Genomic DNA, 19,250 nt, shown 5'->3' with positions numbered 1-19,250 from the left:
GGTGAAGAACAAAGCTCCTGCAGAGATGTTTCAGGGTGTTTGTGGTGTTTCAGGTGAAGAACGAAGCTCCTGCAGAGATATTTCAGGGTGTTTGTGGTGTTTCAGGTGAAGAACAAAGCTCCTGCAGAGATATTTCAGGGTGTTTGTGGTGTTTCAGGTGAAGAACGAAGCTCCTGCCGAGGTGCAGATCACCGCCGAGCAGCTGCTGAGAGAAGCCAAGGAGAGGGAGCTGGAACTTCTGCCGCCCAAGCAGGAGATTACCGTCAAGGAGGAGCTCAACGACTCCAAGCTGAGGAAGAGGAAGGTAAACCTGCTTCCAGGCTCCGTTATCTTGAAACAAACACCACAGTTTAGTGTCTTGACTTCACGCTGAGCTGCTTTCTTGAAGGCCTTTGAGGACCAACATCAGGAAGAATCCAACCGTCATCAGTTAGGGCTCAGTTCTACTTGCAGTTCAGAACGCGTACGCATCGTTGTCGTCACGCGTATCCTGCGTTCATTTGGCGCGTGGACGTTCTCAAAAAGACAGTGAACGCGTACGCGACCTGCAGTTCTGGCTGTGGCCGCGAGTGGCGCTGTTCCCGGTCTGATACCAGCTGGACACAAGTGACGACGGAGGTCGCTGGCGCCGTTTCCTTTGCCCAGATTCTGCTGCTCTCTGCTGGAGAAAGGTCCCCATGCAGGTTAACTTGCCCAAACTTTCTATCTGACAATTCAATTCAATTCAATTCAGTTTATTTGGGAAGGGACAGTGTACATTCATATACATTTAGAATTAAAAATGCAAATGCACCCAATTTTAGCTAGAGAGCTAGTTTCCATTGGTAGTCCCCCGGCTAAAAATATAAAAGAAAGACAAGTTAAACAACAAGTTAGAACAAATACAAATATAGCGTGCAAAAAGTTTCTGTTCTTGTTATTTTGCTTCTATTTAAGATAGAAGGAACAGGAGAACAACCTGACACATCAATCTTACTAACACGATCTTAGACATTTACATATATTGCAATAGTGAATACATTACACACATTTCACATTTAGCAGTTAAAAGTTTAGGCGGTAAAGTGCCAGAGCAAATTAAAGTGCTGGTTACGATTAAAGTGCTGAGGGTTTAAAGTTAAAGTTCTATAATGGGGGAAAGACAAGGAGGATGGAAGGGGAGGGGAGAGTGAAGATGGAATGGGCTGCAGCAAAACCAGATCACATGTATTGTTCAGTTGTGGAATTTAAGGTTCTATGCCAGTTGTAGAGTAAACAGATTGTGGAGATGGGGCCGGAAGGAGAAGAGAAAGGGGAAAAAAAACGAAAAAGTAAGAAGAGGTAGATAATTACTAGTCAGCTGAGTAATCATTTACATAAAAAAAATAGCCAACCAAGAGGTGATGGCATGAAGCATCACCTCTTGTTTACAATCAGATTGTCAGTGTTTAAATAAAGTGGCAAAGTGCATTATTAAAACTATGATGTTATTATGCAGTAAAGTGACAAGGTGACAAATGAATCTTTACCGAGGGTCATGGTTACAGTCCTGTTTACTTAATAGCCATTTCTTTAAGCTGTTCTTGAATGTGGCAAATGTGTTGCAGTCCCTTACTACGACAGGTAATGAGTTCCAGAGTTCTACCCTCGACTGACAGTACGCTCTGCCCCTGTGCATACACTATACACTATAAATACACCATTAATACACTATAAATATACCATTAATACTATAATGTGCAGTGCGTCTGAATGGGATTATGCAATCACCTCTGGAGGTTGCCCTGGTTGTATGGCTGGCGTTTTCATTTTGTCTTATGTAGACAGACAGTGGGGGCGGTGCTAAACCTTTTAGGATCTTGAATGTAGCACAGGCATATTTAAAAGTAGTGAGGTTGTCAAAACTAAGGAGTTGATATTTTTTAAGTATCTGACAGTGATGATGTGTTATGGGTTTTTTGTCGAGTATTTTTATCGCTCTCTTATACAAAGATTCCGCCAGGTTGAGCATGGTTTTGTTGGTAAAAGACCAGTTTGTGAAGCCATATTCAATATGGGATAACACCATTGCGTGCATAAAGACTCTGGCTGCCTCAGTTGTTAATGAGGGTCTAATTGATTTAAAATTTGCAAGGTTACATTTCACCGTTTTTGTAATTTTGTTTACGTGACTCTTGAAGGAGAGAATATGAGAAAACATATTCTCATCTTGATGTTTCCTGCTAATTCATACACAATCTTCACTTTAATCCTCAACTTAGTTTGACATAAGAATGTTTTTTTTTTATTGAAACATAGATACAAACAAACAAGGCACATATCAGAATTACAAACTTTTGCCTTGGGTTGAGCAACATCAGTATCACAAAATATACACTGAGAATCTAATTATTGTACAACATAAAATAAAAATGAAATAAAAAAAATAAAATAAAAAATAACTCACAAGGGCCATATCATATTAAATCACATCTTTCAAGTAAAGAAAAACAGTTTAAGGGCTTTCTTGTCTTTAACAAGACTCAAGGACCACAGGATTTCGTCTTTGCTTTTTGCAGATGACGTTGTCCTGTTGGCTTCATCGGACCGGGACCTTCAGCATGTGCTGGGGCGGTTTGAGGCCGAGTGCGACGCATCAGGGATGAGAATCTGCACCTCCAAGACCGAGGCCATGGTTCTCCATCGGGAAAGGGTGGCGTGGAGAAGTCCTGCCATCAGGTGGAGGAGTTCAAGTATCTCGGGGTCGGTGTCCCGGACCGTCGTGGTGAAGAAGGAGCTGAGTCGAAAGGTGACGCTCTCGATTTACCGGTCAATCTACTAGACTAGACGGGATGTACCAAAAAGTGAATGTAAGGAGCATTTATGGGTACAAGTCGGGAACTGGCCTACTTTACATATTTCAAGGGTGCTGAATCCAAAAAAAACGGTACCCGAGCAAAATTTGGAGTTTTTGACCTTCTAATTTGCATATCAAAATGGCCACCAAACTGCCTGTCTTGCTCAGTCGTTGGACCATTTTCCCCAAGTTTTTTTGTAAGTAGGCATTCAAAGATGATGAATTAAGTGTCTAGATCTATAGTCTAGGGTCAGAGCAAGGATATAGTGGAGGCTCAGTGCCTTTTTATGTATGTATATATATATATATATATATATATATGTATGCAAAATACCAACTTTTAAGGTGAAATTAAGCATTATTTGCGTCATTTTTTAGGCCGACATAAATATTCAGTCAATATCACTCTTAAATGTTCCCAGTGTGTATATGATATGTGATGTATTCCATATTACATAATAATTAAGAAAAACACCATTGCAAGTTGTCTGAAAATTCATTTTTTTATGCAAACAAAGCATAATGCTCTTAATTCAAAAATTGAAAAATTTAAGTGAATAGGGGAAAAAAAACATGAAACTTCCCTTGAACAGTTCTACAGATCAGATCTTGTTTCTGTATATTTTCTTTCATGTTTCTAGCTAAATTGCTTTGCTTTCATCCGTCTTCTTCTGTAAGTTCCATAGGTCATTTTATTTTGGTAAATTGTTTTTATACCTTTCTAGTTTGCTTGTGTGCCATTTGTCTTTGGAATTTCATTTTGATTAGTATTTCTTTCTGCAGTCCTTTTCCAAGTTCTTTGGTTACCCATTGCCTTGGTATGCTTGAGGACTACAACTCCACATTTAAACAAACATTGGTCATCACTCTGACATGTACACATTGCAGTGCATAACAGCCCCGATTTTCGGCATTTGGCTATAGGTGGCTATAGGTGGCTATAGGTGGCTATAGGTGGCTGCAGGTTGCTAGGTGGTTGCAGGTGGCTATAGGTGGCTGCAGGGGGCTATATGTGGCTATAGGTGACTATAGGTGGCTGCAGGTGGCTATAGGTGGCTGCAGGTGGCTATAGGTGGCTATAGGTGGCTGCTGGTGGCTATAGGTGGCTGCAGGTGGCTATAGGTGGCTATAGGTGGCTGCTGGTGGCTATAGGTGGCTATAGGTGGCTATAGGTGGCTGCAAGTGGCTGCAGGTACCAAAGCGTGTGAAACTGTTACGATCCTCTTTGCTGTTAATTCACCTCAGGCAAAGGGTCCTCAGCGATGGGACTGACCATGCTATGTACTGATCTAAATATTCAACTTGGTACGTTTCATGGTGGTCTCTTTTCGATTATTTTTCCCTATTTACCTGGGTTTTTAGAGAATTTAGAGAACAAATGCTTAATTTGAAAAAAAAAAAAAAAAAAAAAAAAAACATGAAATCTCAGACAACTTGCAATGGATTTTTTTCTTTGTTATCATATAATATGGTGTACATCATATGTCATATCAACAGGGAAAATTTCAGAGTAACCTTTATTTATTATTTATGTCGGCCTTAAAAAATGACACAAATAATGCTTAATTTCACCTTAAAAGTTGGTATTTTGCATATATATATACATAAAAAAGGCACTGAGCCTCCACTATATCCTTGTTTGACCCTTAACTATCGATCTAGAAACTTAATGTCCTCATCTTGATTGCCTACTTACAAAAAAAAATAGGAGGAAATGGTCCAATAACAAGCAAGATGGGCAATTTGGCGGCCATTTTAATATGCAAATTAGAAGGTCAAAAACTCCAAATTTCACTCGGGTACCGTTTTTTTTGGACTCAGCACCCTTGAAATATGTAAGGTAGGCCGGTTCCCGACTTGTACCCATAAATGCTCCTTACTTCTTATAAAAGGCCTTTTTTCTGAAATCCGTCTAGACTAGACTAGACGGGATGTACCAAAAAGTGAATGTAAGGAGCATTTATGGGTACAAGTCGGGAACTGGCCTACTTTACATATTTCAAGGGTGCTGAATCCAAAAAAAACGGTACCCGAGCAAAATTTGGAGTTTTTGACCTTCTAATTTGCATATCAAAATGGCCACCAAACTGCCTGTCTTGCTCAGTCGTTGGACCATTTTCCCCAAGTTTTTTTGTAAGTAGGCATTCAAAGATGATGAATTAAGTGTCTAGATCTATAGTCTAGGGTCAGAGCAAGGATATAGTGGAGGCTCAGTGCCTTTTTATGTATGTATATATATATATATATATATATGTATGCAAAATACCAACTTTTAAGGTGAAATTAAGCATTATTTGCGTCATTTTTTAGGCCGACATAAATATTCAGTCAATATCACTCTTAAATGTTCCCAGTGTGTATATGATATGTGATGTATTCCATATTACATAATGATTAAGAAAAACACCATTGCAAGTTGTCTGAAAATTCATTTTTTTATGCAAACAAAGCATAATGCTCTTAATTCAAAAATTGAAAAATTTAAGTGAATAGGGGAAAAAAAACATGAAACTTCCCTTGAACAGTTATACAGATCAGATCTTGTTTCTGTATATTTTCTTTCATGTTTCTAGCTAAATTGCTTTGCTTTCATCCGTCTTCTTCTGTAAGTTCCATAGGTCATTTTATTTTGGTAAATTGTTTTTATACCTTTCTAGTTTGCTTGTGTGCCATTTGTCTTTGGAATTTCATTTTGATTAGTATTTCTTTCTGCAGTCCTTTTCCAAGTTCTTTGGTTACCCATTGCCTTGGTATGCTTGAGGACTACAACTCCACATTTAAACAAACATTGGTCATCACTCTGACATGTACACATTGCAGTGCATAACAGCCCCGATTTTCGGCATTTGGCTATAGGTGGCTATAGGTGGCTATAGGTGGCTATAGGTGGCTGCAGGTTGCTAGGTGGTTGCAGGTGGCTATAGGTGGCTGCAGGGGGCTATATGTGGCTATAGGTGACTATAGGTGGCTGCAGGTGGCTATAGGTGGCTGCAGGTGGCTATAGGTGGCTATAGGTGGCTGCTGGTGGCTATAGGTGGCTGCAGGTGGCTATAGGTGGCTATAGGTGGCTGCTGGTGGCTATAGGTGGCTATAGGTGGCTATAGGTGGCTGCAAGTGGCTGCAGGTACCAAAGCGTGTGAAACTGTTACGATCCTCTTTGCTGTTAATTCACCTCAGGCAAAGGGTCCTCAGCGATGGGACTGACCATGCTATGTACTGATCTAAATATTCAACTTGGTACGTTTCATGGTGGTCTCTTTTCGATTATTTTTCCCTATTTACCTGGGTTTTTAGAGAATTTAGAGAACAAATGCTTAATTTGAAAAAAAAAAAAAAAAAAAAAAAAAAACATGAAATCTCAGACAACTTGCAATGGATTTTTTTCTTTGTTATCATATAATATGGTGTACATCATATGTCATATCAACAGGGAAAATTTCAGAGTAACCTTTATTTATTATTTATGTCGGCCTTAAAAAATGACACAAATAATGCTTAATTTCACCTTAAAAGTTGGTATTTTGCATATATATATACATAAAAAAGGCACTGAGCCTCCACTATATCCTTGTTTGACCCTTAACTATCGATCTAGAAACTTAATGTCCTCATCTTGATTGCCTACTTACAAAAAAAAATAGGAGGAAATGGTCCAATAACAAGCAAGATGGGCAATTTGGCGGCCATTTTAATATGCAAATTAGAAGGTCAAAAACTCCAAATTTCACTCGGGTACCGTTTTTTTTGGACTCAGCACCCTTGAAATATGTAAGGTAGGCCGGTTCCCGACTTGTACCCATAAATGCTCCTTACTTCTTATAAAAGGCCTTTTTTCTGAAATCCGTCTAGACTATACACACCTACCCTCACCTATGATCATGAACTTTGGGTAGTGAGCGAAAGGACAAGATACAAACGGCCGATATGAGTTTCCTCCGCAGGGTGGCTGGACGCTCCCTTAGAGATGAGTTTCCTCCGCAGGGTGGCTGGACGCTCCCTTAGAGATGAGTTTCCTCCGCAGGGTGGCTGGACGCTCCCTTAGAGATGAGTTTCCTCCCTTAGAGATGAGTTTCCTCCGCAGGGTGGCTGGACGCTCCCTTAGAGATAGGGTGAGGAGTTCGGTCACCCGGGAGGAGCTCGGAGTCGAGCCGCTGCTCCTCCACATTGAGAGGAGTCAGCTGAAGTCGCTTGGGCATCTGTATTGGATCCTCCTGGACGCCTCCCTAGGGAGGTGTTCCAGGCATGTCCCTCCTCCCTAGGGAGGTGTTCCAGGCATGTCCGTCCGGGAGGAGACCCCCGGGAAGACCCAGGACACGCTGGAGAGACTGTCTCTCGGCTGGCCTGGGAACGCCTCGGACGCCCCTCGGAAGAGCTGGATGGAGTGTCTGGGGGAAGAGCTGGAAGAAGAGCTGGAAGAAGTGTCTGGAGGAAGTGTCTGGAGGAAGTGTCTGGGGTGAAGGAAGTCTGGGCATCTCTGTTGAGACTGCTGCTCCCGCGACCCGGTTCTGGATAAGCGGCGGAAAATGGATGGATGGATGGATGGATGGATGGATGGATGGATGGATGGATGAAACCAGATAAGGATCCTATGCTCCCATCGAGCTACCGCCCAATATCTCTTTATAAATGTAGATCTCAAAATAATCAGTAAAGCTCTTTCCAAACGTCTGAAAATAATTACACCTTCTATTATACACCCGGATCAAACAGGTTTTCTTAAGCAGGGATTAAAGTTCTCCGTCTCTAGACGGATTTCCGTCAATTCGAAAATTAGGAGGAAAAAAAAGAAAGAACAAAAAAACATTTGCACGTGCGTTATCATGTTAAACCTGAATTATGGTTCTGCGTTAAATCGACGACGTACCTTACGCCGTGGCCTACGGCGTAAGGTACGCGGCGAGGCGCACCGTCCCGCATACCTTATGCCGTAGGCTCTGCGTTGGTGTAACGCGGAACCATAAATCAGCCTTTAGGCATTAAACTGACGTTATTGTAAACCAATTAAGCAAGCCAGAGCCTTGGTATTAGCCAATCAGAAATAGGAGGGCGTGCTGGATCAAGGGGGTAGTCTGGGGGAGGAGTCGCCCCGTCGCCCTCCTCCCCCCGCCGCCGACGGCGCGGCGTTCTGCCCGTCGCGCGGGGCCTTCGTCCAGCGGCGTTGGCGCGTCGTCGGGCGGGGGTCTTTCTGCGGGGCGGTGTCCGGTGCCGCGCGGAAGGCGGGCCGGCGGGGGGGATCGGGTACGGCGGTTGGCGGCGGCGACTCTGGACGCGCACCGGGCCGTTCTCGCGGATCTCCCCAGCTGCGACGCCCGTCGGGGACCCGTTCACGCGGCCCCCGGCGGGTTGCCTCTAGGGTTACCACCTATCAATAATAGAAATAAAGAACGCCTGATTTCAGCAGCGCTGCGCAGGAGCCAAAAAAGGGACATCCCCAAAATTTCTAAACGGCATAGAAATGTATTTATTTCATATAAAAAAAACAAAATGCTTTGATTTAAAGTGCTTTAATAACATTGAACTTGCACGACTGTACAGACAGACAACTATATAGCAACTGAAATAGCCTATGCTCCTATAGTAAATATAAATATAGCTACAGGTGAAGGTCGGAACATTAGAATATGGTGTAAAAGTTTTTATTTATTTATTTTAATAATTCAATTTAAGAAGGTGAAACGAATATATTACATAGTCTCAATACATGCAAAGCAAGACATGTTCATTTTGATGGTTGAATTGTTTATTGATTTCATAAAATATTCTAATTTTTGGGGATTTTTTATTTGGGGTTTTCATAAACTGTGAGCCATAATCACCAAAATTATAACAAATAAAGGCTTGAAATATCTTACTTTGAAGCCTTGCCAAATGCAGTGACATCAGAGCAGCTGGTCAACTGGATGAAGAAATGCGAGCTTACCAGGTTGACTCAGATCTAGGAGAACAGGCCTAAGGCTTTAATGAGAGGACTGCACGAATTGATGTGGACTATAAATTAAAAGCAAACTGACAATAATAAAACTGCTTAAAATCACCTTCCTTCAGTAAAATGCTATTGGTCTCAAGTGATTAAATAGTGTTGGTTAAAGTGTCCTTACACCTTAAATGCTGTATTAGAAAACCGAAGGGCTAATACAACATTTAACTTTTTTACTTGAAACTTTTGGGAAGCGACCGCACAGCAGAAAAGGGGTCATTCTTAAAGGGGACCTATTATGGCATCTAGTACCTATTTTGAACAGGCCTTGAGTGTCTTAAAAACAAGCTTTTGATTGTTTTTGCTAAATAAATTAGAAATTCAGCCTCTGAGCCATGTCTGCAACATCCCAGTCATATTATAATGAGGCATGTGCTGATTGGCTCCCTGAATGACGCGATACACCGCTACGAAAAAATGACGGAAGCTCCGGCCAGCGGAGTTAGTTGTGTGCGTTTCACGCATCGGAGGCTAACCTATGTAAATCGCTCCCGTCATTACGTAACGACGGGAGCAGAATCTTATTGGCTCGTAGATCCACATCACACTGGACGGCTCATCCGGGCGGCTGTACAGACACTGCAGAATTTGGTTGCTTTCCTCCTTCTGTGAATTGGCAGGATGAGGGGAGACCACTTTATATATATTAAAGCAAGAGAAAACCTGTTTTTCATAATAGGTGCAGTGCATAGATGGCGGGGAAATGTGAACTGGCCTGAAAAAAAATTTTCAGTCAAAAATATTTTTTTGCTTTAATCCCTGTATTAAGGGTAGACACTCTTCTACTAATACTCGTAAACTACTCTATTATAGATCATTCCAATATCAATAAACAGGAATCTACAATTATATCTCTAGAGGCAAAAAGAGCATTCCATTGGGTAATCGTTGGAAATTTCTATTGGCAACTTTACACAAATTTGGATTTGGCATTTGGATCTTTTATCTTTCATCTGGATAAAGATATTATATAGCTCTCTCAAGGCATGTGTAAGGACAAATTTGAACAAGCTTTAACTTGCAAAGAGGTACCAGACAGGGTTGTCATCTTTCTCCCCCACTATTAACAGGTATTGAGCGCTTAGCAGCTGCTATTAGGCAAAAACCTAAATATTAAAGGGATACAATGTAAAAGATCCATCCATCCATTTTCTATACCCGCTTTATCCTTTGCAGGGTCACGGGGGTCTGCTGGAGCCTATCCCAGCTATTTCCAGGCGAGAGGCAGGGGTTACACCCTGGACAGTTCGCCAGTCCATCGCAGGGCCACATATACAAACAACCATGCACACTCACACTCACACCTCTGGGCAATTTAGAATGATCAATTTACCTAGCATGCATGTTTTTGGACTGTGTGAGGAAACCGGAGTACCCGGAGGAAACCCACGCAAGCATGGGGAGAACATGCAAACTCCACACAGAAAGATCCTGTTGGGCCTGGGAGTCGAACCGGGGACCTTCTTGCTGTGAGGCAACAGTGCTAACCACTAAGCCACCGTGCTGCCCAAATGTAAAACATTATATCACAAAATAAGTCTTTATGCTGATGATGTACTAGTCTTCCTCCAGAACTCACAAACCTCACTATCACAGACAATTGCACTTATAGATGGATTTTCATCTCTGTCTGACTACTTTATCAGCTGGTCCAAATCCACAGTTTTGTGCATCAACTGCAATTTCCAGAATACAGCAACTACTAAATTACAATCAGGAAACATTAGATATCTAGGCATAAACATCTCCCCTAGACTGTCAGAGTTGTCGTGTCAAAATTCCTGTGGAAAAATAAAACACCACGTATTAGCTTAAAGACATTACAAAAATCCAAAGGCTTAGACTTACCCAACTTCCAGTATTATTTCTTAGTTAATAAGTTACAGTATATCTTAAAATGGTGCAAAAACCACTTACTAGATAGTCAATGGCTGGATTCAGAACAAGTATTTTGCAATGATTTGGAAATCTCAGATCTACCATTTATCAGTCAAAATATTACACATCATGAATGCTTTAAAAGCATTTATATTAGCTCAACTCTGACAGCCTGGTGCGACTTCCTTAAAATAGCCAAAGTCTCACTTTTTTCCATGTGATCGCACACCCATCTGGAACAATCAAGAAAATGTAAAGATGGTAAACTTTACTCAATGGAGAGACCAAGGAATAAAGTATCTACAACATATAATCATAAGTGGACATTTTGTACCATTTAACACACTCACTGTTCAATATGGAATTAGCAGTAACAAAGTTTTAGAATACCAACAACTTAAGTCCATAATAATAAAAAAAATAAACTCAACCAACTGGATCTGCAACTTCCCGCTAAGAAAATAGTTACTTAATCTAAACACCCCAAAATTACTATCGAAACGCTACAGGTTAATGTCCAAAATAGATAGTCTCTCTTCCGATTTCCAAAAGGGCGGCTGACCTCTCTCTTAACAATAACCAAATCTCTTGGTCACAAATATGTTTAAATAATTTCATTATGACGAAGAATCCAAACTTGCAACTTATACAGTACAAAGTTCTTTACAGAATACATTATAGAGGACAAAGGATGTTCCAGATGGGTTTTGCAACCTCTAATATCTGGTCACAGTGTACAGAGAACAGCCCTGATAATCATATACATGCTTCATGGTTTTGTACACCGGTACAGAAGTTCTGGATGGAGATGTGAGGATTTATCCACATGGCTCAATTACAGTGTGCCCCACACTATGTGGCAGATACTGATTGGTTTACGAGTAAATCGTCCCCCACGTGGGGTGCGCTCTTATGATTGGCTGAAACAAAGGAAGATATCTGATTGGTTGCAGATCCTTCCGTGTTAAAAAAAAAAATGCATTTGTGAATCGAGTCACGTCAGGGGAGTCTCAAAAGTCGCGCGCAAATCCAGCTCAGCTCACAGATAAAAATGTTTTTGTAACTGAAAAGGCTTTTGATAATGCATCCAAGATAATGTAAGTCATCTTCTCTGTTACAGAATCATAAAGGAAGACCCAAAAGATACTGCTGCGATTGCGAGCAAGTCTTCACCACTTCATCAAACCTGAAGATCCATAAGAAAACTCACACTGGTGATAAACCACATAGCTGTGATCAGTGTGGTGCGGCTTTTACCCGACAAGATAATCTAACGACTCACCAACGTATTCACACTGGAGACAAGCCTTACAGCTGTGATCAGTGTGGAGCGACTTTTGCCCGGCAAGGTGATTTGACGAGTCACCAACGTATTCACACTGGAGACAAGCCTTACAGGTGTGATCAGTGTGGTGCGGCTTTTACCCAGCGAGGTCATTTGACGAGTCACCAACGTATTCACTCTGGAGACAAGCCCTACAGGTGTGATCAGTGTGGTGCGGCTTTTACCCAGCAAGGTGCTCTAACGACTCACCAACGTATTCACACTGGAGACAAGCCTTACAGATGTGATCAGTGTGGAGCGGCTTTTACCCAGCAAGGTGCCCTAACGACTCACCAACGTATTCACACTGGAGACAAGCCTTACAGATGTGATCAGTGTGGAGCGGCTTTTACCCATAAAAGTCACCTAACGAGTCACCAACGTATTCACACTGGAGACAAGCCTTACAGGTGTGATCAGTGTGGAGTTGCTTTTGTCCAGCAAAGTGATCTAAAGCGACATAAACGTATTCATACTGGAGACAAGCCTTACAGATGTGATCAGTGTGGAGCGGCTTTTGCCCAGCAAGCTCATTTGACGAGTCACCAACGTATTCACACTGGGGAAAAGCCTTACAGATGCGATCAGTGTGGATCGGCTTTTGCCCGGCCAGATCATTTGACGACTCACCAACGTATTCACACTGGGGAAAAGCCTTACAGATGCGATCAGTGTGGAGCGGCTTGTGCCCGGCACGATCAATTGGTGAGACATCAACGTATTCACACTGGATAAAAATTGTAAATTTGTGATTATTGCTGATATCATTTATTTTGAGAGTTCAGTTCAGAAACTTAGTAACACATTTTAAAAGTTTGTTTTACGTTGTGAGCCGGACTGGTGATCCCGTCACAACTGTGCTCATTAGTTGAGTGTGTTTGTTCATCTTATTGTTTTCTCCCTTCATTCTGCTCTTACCAACCCCCCCCACCCAACACACACACACACACACACACACACACACACACAGGTAGTCTGAAGTTTTGTGTTCATGTTTAGTTAGTTGTTGTTTTTGGGTAGTTTAGCCATCAGAATTTTTCCAAAACGTTGTTTTGCCACCTTCTTGACACTTGTGTAAATAAATTCTGATTAATTGGAATGGGAGAAGTTGTTTGTGCTTATTTTACATATATTTGTCACAACTGCTGTTGCAAATGCCTGTGCTCGGACTCCTCCCTTCACTATTATTCTGCAGAATAATCTACCTTGAGACTGATTTTTGCTGTTAAGTTATCATTTTCCTGATCACATCAGCTGTTTTGATTGTCATTTTGATTCAATTTGATAATCTACTTTATTAATGATTGTCCTTCGACAATCATTAATGACTCTTTAACTGAACCAGCACCTCCCCTGTGGCACAACATCAATCATATTAGAAATAAATATATGGCTTCATATTAGTTGCCCTGTTGTGGTAGAATAAAAAATCATCCACCACAGAGATGTCTTGGGTGTGAAAAAAAAAACATTGAGAAAAAACAATTTTTCACTTTTTTTTATAGCAAGGAGTTAATATGTTTCTTTTTTCCTGTAAAGTTGGACATTTTAAAGTGTAGGTGAATGACTTTCTTTTTGACAGTTGTGGAACTGCAATGAGAGCCAATGCAAGAAAGAGATGGTCGGCCTTCCTGTCCTGAAGAGGACTGGAGTGGTTTTCCAAGTCCAAATAATAACACTGTAAAGTTTCAATTGTCCACCAAGTTTCAAATGGGACGTTTGACGTGTTAGGCTAACTTGATAACCGCTACACTACAGAAACTGACATGCTTTGACCTGCAAAGTCGGCGGGCATAACAAAGAAAATCGTGTAAAAGAATTCTGCTACAAGTCTTGACAGCAAGATGGATACTGCAGGTTTTCTCCTGCATGCTCTGAGAGGCTCATGCTGAGGGACATATTTTAACGCTTGCTTCCCTCTGAACTACAGAAACTGACATTCTTTGAAATCAGTGTGCAAAATTAAAAATTCCATGTGATGAGGCATTGTGACAGCACCGTGGTCGACCTGAATGTCAGCTTCCCATGGATCAAGTCCTCGTCTCTGCAGGGGCAGGAAGCCGAAGCCACTTCGATGGTGCCGTCTCAGCAGGGGTGCAGGAAGCCGGAAATTCCGTGACAATGTGTCTCAAGCAAGGGTATGAGGCTGAAGCCACCTGCAAGGCGTCGTCCCTGCAGGGGTTCAGGTGTTCAGGGATGCCATATGATGGACTTCCTGACTTACTATGGGGTAGTTCCAAACTGAATGATCACATCTGACTGTAAATAGCTTTTAATTGCTCCTTGTCTTTCACCTTTGGGTTGTTGATTCTTGCCGTCTGTGCTTTGAACTTTTTGTATAAAAGCCCTGTTGTCAAACCTCTCTGGGTCGGCATACCAACTTCAGACACGATCTGTGCTGGTCCTGCCCACCGCCGGTTTACTGAAATAAAACTCTCAACCTCACAGCGGATTCCTGAACTGGATTTTATATTATTCTTCAACAATTTGGTGCTGTGACCCGGATGACAATAGACCTTCGATGGAAACTCCTCTTTCCAGACCAACGACACACCAGTGACTTTTATCCAAATTACTCAGAGGTAAAAGGGGTCCATTTACAAAATCCCAAATTATTGTTGCTGGGCTGTTGTCGAAAGTCTGTGAACTGGAGTACCAGAGGAAGGTTGACGTCATCCCAAAATTTTAGGTAAGTCCGCTGTGTGGTTGTGAGCAGAGGATATTGAGAACGTTATTGTAGAGATGTTTAGGAACGCTTGCAATTTCATAACACTTGACTTTGATTGTGTTGTGAGAATGCTTTGCTTCTCCTGCCTTCGAATTTGACTCGCTCTTCTAAAAAAGGTTTAATATCTCGGGTAACATTAAAGAGAGAATGGCCAGAGTGCCATGGTTGGTCTGAGTACCAAGAGAATAGTCCAGTGGGACTTATAGCATATGCAGAACTTGCGGTCCATAAGAAGTGTTTGGAACACATCATTTTGTGGGAAATAGGAATATATGTGGAGGAAATGTTTTTTATCCACCTTATTCCTACGCCCCATGAGGCTTTGCGCGAATTGTGGGTGCTACTTCCGGTGCTGCCAGAACCGGCGTTTGTTTAATTGCTGAGTGAACGCGTTAACCCTCTTTCTCCGAGCGTTGGGATATAAAACATGTGGAAACACCACCTGTCACAGCTCAAACGGGACAATATCATCTTACCTCTGCCTACTGCTGTTGAGGGATGGGAGGACGACCTGAAGAAGTGAAGAAATGCTTAGAAGATGAGAAGTATCTCATTCTTCCCAATGGGCAAAGTGGATACTACCTCCAGGTGGGTAAATATTGTTACTTATCAGTACTCGAGATGAGGGGGGATGGTATCCCCCCTGAAATAAAAACGGTCCAAATCATCCCCCTTTCCATCCCTTATGTCATTTCATCAATGAATGTGGTTTTACTGCTATTTCAACATTTAGAGTCATCACCAGAAAAATAACATTTGACAATTTTCACCTGAAATGAGTAGAAAATCTGCCAGTGGGACAAGATTTATCTTCTCATTACAAGCAATAACATCTTGTTCCACTGGCAGATTTTTTTTTACTTATTTCAAGTGAAAATCTACTTGAAACAGGTGAAAATTGTTGTTTTTTCCAGTGATGAGTCTTGTTTTAAGTGTAATGAGATTTTTTTTTTACTAAAATGAGACATTTGAACTAGAAATAAAACAAATATTCTTGTTAAGATTTTGAGTTTTTGCAGTGATCCATTTTACTTATCCTGTGAAGGACAGAGTCATATTGATAAGTTCAGAAAAGTGTTTTTTATTGTTGTGTTTTGATGTATTTGATGTAAGCCCAGTGGATATTGTAAAGTCAACTCCAATTTTCTCCAACTGGACAGAAGGACAACAACTCAGCTTCTTTCCAACCTCTTCCAACTTTATTTTTCCAACTTTTCAAATCAATTTGTTGGTCTTTGTTGGGGGTCTTCGAATAGTAGCGTAGTTAGGTTGTTAACCTTAAAACAAGGAAACATATGATTAACAACATTGTCAAAATAAACAATCATTTTTTAAACAAAAAAGTCCTGTTTCAGTAGTTATATTTTTAAACATTTCTAAACAAATAATGTCTCTTAAATAAACAATTTGGTTTTAAACAAAAGTAGTAAAAGTATTTTTAAACAAACCCTTTAACAATTATTTTAGAGTATTTAAACAAATGTCATTTTGAACAAACTAACTGTTTTAAACAATTACATTTTAAATGGTCAAATTAAATTACAATAAACCATCTTTTAATTAAAGTGCCTTCAAACACATTAAACAAAGTGTCCTTTAAACAATAATTTTAAATAAGTTTTAACACTAAAGTTTTTTAAACAAAAGCATTTATTTAACTTACTTTTACTATGAAAGGTAGACACTTTTAAATTAAAGTCATACTAATCATTTGCCAAAGTCAGTTTTAAATGATTAACCATATTTTAAATTAAAGCCATTCTATCCAAAATCAACATTAATTAAATTCAGTTGAAATTAAAGTTAATTAAAGTATTAAATTCAACTATTTAACCAATATATAAATTAAAGTCAGCATTTTAATCACATTATTTTATAAATTATAAAGTAATGTCAAGCAGTATTAAAGCCAACATGCTGAAATGTAACTTTGACTAAGTTCACCTCTAATAATAATAATAATTCAAATTAAAGTATACTGCAAGCTTTTAAATATACCATATTAACTTTTATCTAGATAAGTCAAGTATAATTATAATGAATGGTATAATAAATCAATACTCAAGCAATCTTGTGACTATGACTATGTCGATGTGACCATGAGCCATGAGCTTGTAGCTTAGCTCTAACATTTTAGCAAATATTTAGGCATTTTTATAGTCTTTTAAGTAGCCTTTTAAATTCATATAAATATAATAATAAATATAGTAAATGCAATTAATGTTATAGTCAGCATCTTCAAGTTTTAAGTCATTAGCCACTGGACTATTCAACAACTCCAACTGAGCAATACTGCTCTTGTCAAAGCCAAATATAAAAAGGTATGTATAATGTTATACTAACAATACATTCAGCCACAGAGGAAGATTTAAACAGACTAAACAAAGCAGCATTCCCCGACCATTAGAGCCTTGGAGAAGAATTCCAGGAGTAAACTTGCTTGCTTGTTGTTTGGTGTGTGTCTGCATGCTCATGGCAGCAGCTTTCTCAGGTGTTCCGGGTTGGCCAACGAGCTCCCAGCAACCACCTTGCTGCTGGTGCATTGTGGGAGTTGTAGTCTTCTGGGTGATTGTCCTGTTCAATATAGAGATCTTTGCTCTCCTGGGTTAGGACTCAACAAAAAGCTGAAGTTAAAGCTTACAGAAGGCTTCCTTTTACTGCTGCTATGTCATTCCTGCAGTTTTTCTAGAGGTTTTTTGGTCACTGCTATTATTTGTAATATATTATATTATTTGTAATCAGCACAAATTATCTGTCCCCATATGATAAAATCCACCATCGCCCCTGATTTTTTTTTACAACTCGAGTACTGCTTATAATCTATGAACTAATGTGACAGGTAGGCTACTTGTGAACCTTCATTAAGACAAACTGTAAGATTCTTTTGTATTTATTCTTTCAGGTCCAGCTGGTAGTGATGTGTCTGGGGCTGCAGAGCTGCAGAGCTGGTTATCAGGACACCAACTGAGCACCTGGAGTTCCACATTTCATTTGATAAAGACTTCAGATACACACATGAAACACCTCCAGAACTTTCACACATGCTTCCAACATTTGTAGATGAATTTGGTACAAAGAAGATTCAGCTCTGCCCCTCTGTATAAAGCTAGGGGGGAAACAGTACAACAGACTTCATTTTTGTTTTCAGTTTTATTAAAAACAGAACCTGAAAGATCCCCTCCTGACATATTAGGACATACAATATAGGGACATGAATCAAAACATTTTAACACAAAAATATTGTTTAACAAAAGCACATTACATTTGTGTCTTAAGTCAGAGAGCTTCAGTTTACTGTCGGAGGACTTAAGAAACCAGAAAATATTCACACCTGACAAGCTGAAATCACACCATTTGGACTTTTATTTCCTCAAAAAAATAACAATTGGACCTCAGTTGTTTTCAGAAAATGTTAAATGAATGAAATATGTAAGTGCAGCTCTACAAACTACATACAACACTTAACCTGTTGAGAGTTATGTGTTAAATATACTGTAAGTTTAACTGAACCTCAATTGTTTTCAGAAAATGTTAAATGAATGAAATATGTAAGTATGTTTAAGTGCAATATTAAATGTCTTCTCACTTTTCACTTGAAATAAACTCAGCTCTTTAATTCACTAAACCAGCACAAATCTTGAGCATTTTGTCAATTTTGGGCACAAAGTTAATTTGGTCCTGTTTGAGAAAGAATCTTGTACACCTTCAGGTTCCTTATTCAACATGAATGCAGCCATGAGCAATGCGGCGTGTGTGAGTGACCTCCTCACTGGTCAGCTGGCATCCTTTGCGTGTGAATGCTGGAATGATTAGCTTCCCCCTACGCTCCTCCAGCAAGTCTCTAACTGTGAAACCACGGTCACCCATCACCTCATCTCCAGCAGTAAATAATAGAATAAGTGTGGTCCTCCATCCCTGGGTCTGACCACTGTGTTTGGACATCACAGGAAGCTTTGGTGTTGATCACAGCTCCTCCTTCTGATCCATCTGGTCAGGCTCATCTGAGGGAGCAATACAGTACACAATTATTAAGATAAGATATGATACATTAGGGTTTTCCCTACCATTATAACACCCCCAGCCCCCTCATCAAATGTACCTGGGGGAAGACCCACAACCCCCCACCTGCAACCACATCACCTAAGCCCTCCAGAAATTTAGGAAAAACCCGGTACATTATCACAGCTACGATTTAAAATGTAATTAACAAAAAAACATTTTTCTTATCAACACATCTGTAGTGAAACTATTGTATTTTTATTCTAATGCTGCCCTGCAGTCCGTGCCATAAACACACTTTGTATTTTAACTGCACAGAAAATAATAATAAATAATACTAAAGGTTGTCATTACCGGACAAATACAACAATGCTGTGTCCTCCATACACCTGAAATCACACCTGTTATTCTCATGACATTAACCTGAAATCATACCTGCTGTTCTCATGACATTAACCTGAAATCATACCTGATATTCTCATGACATTAACCTGAAATCATACCTGATATTCTCATGACATTTACCTGA

The 19,250-nt window shown here is 40.2% G+C and overlaps 1 protein-coding gene across 1 annotated transcript in view; it reads left to right on the top strand.

The window, feature by feature from the left end:
• The window catches only part of LOC133460934 (zinc finger protein 501-like), a 63,531-nt gene that overhangs the window by 2,227 nt on the left and 42,054 nt on the right, over window positions 1-19,250 (top strand). Inside the window, exons 2-5 of the mRNA XM_061741649.1 lie at window positions 158-304; window positions 389-429; window positions 11,868-12,522; window positions 18,729-18,739. Of these exons, the coding sequence (XP_061597633.1) occupies window positions 158-304; window positions 389-429; window positions 11,868-12,522; window positions 18,729-18,739 (854 nt within the window). The remainder of the gene's footprint in view (window positions 1-157; window positions 305-388; window positions 430-11,867; window positions 12,523-18,728; window positions 18,740-19,250) is intronic.

Source organism: Cololabis saira, chromosome 15, assembly GCF_033807715.1.
Source record: "Cololabis saira isolate AMF1-May2022 chromosome 15, fColSai1.1, whole genome shotgun sequence".
Taxonomy (NCBI): domain Eukaryota; kingdom Metazoa; phylum Chordata; class Actinopteri; order Beloniformes; family Belonidae; genus Cololabis; species Cololabis saira.
Note: the sequence above shows the minus strand (reverse complement) of the source record. Positions and strands in the feature narration are given on the sequence as shown.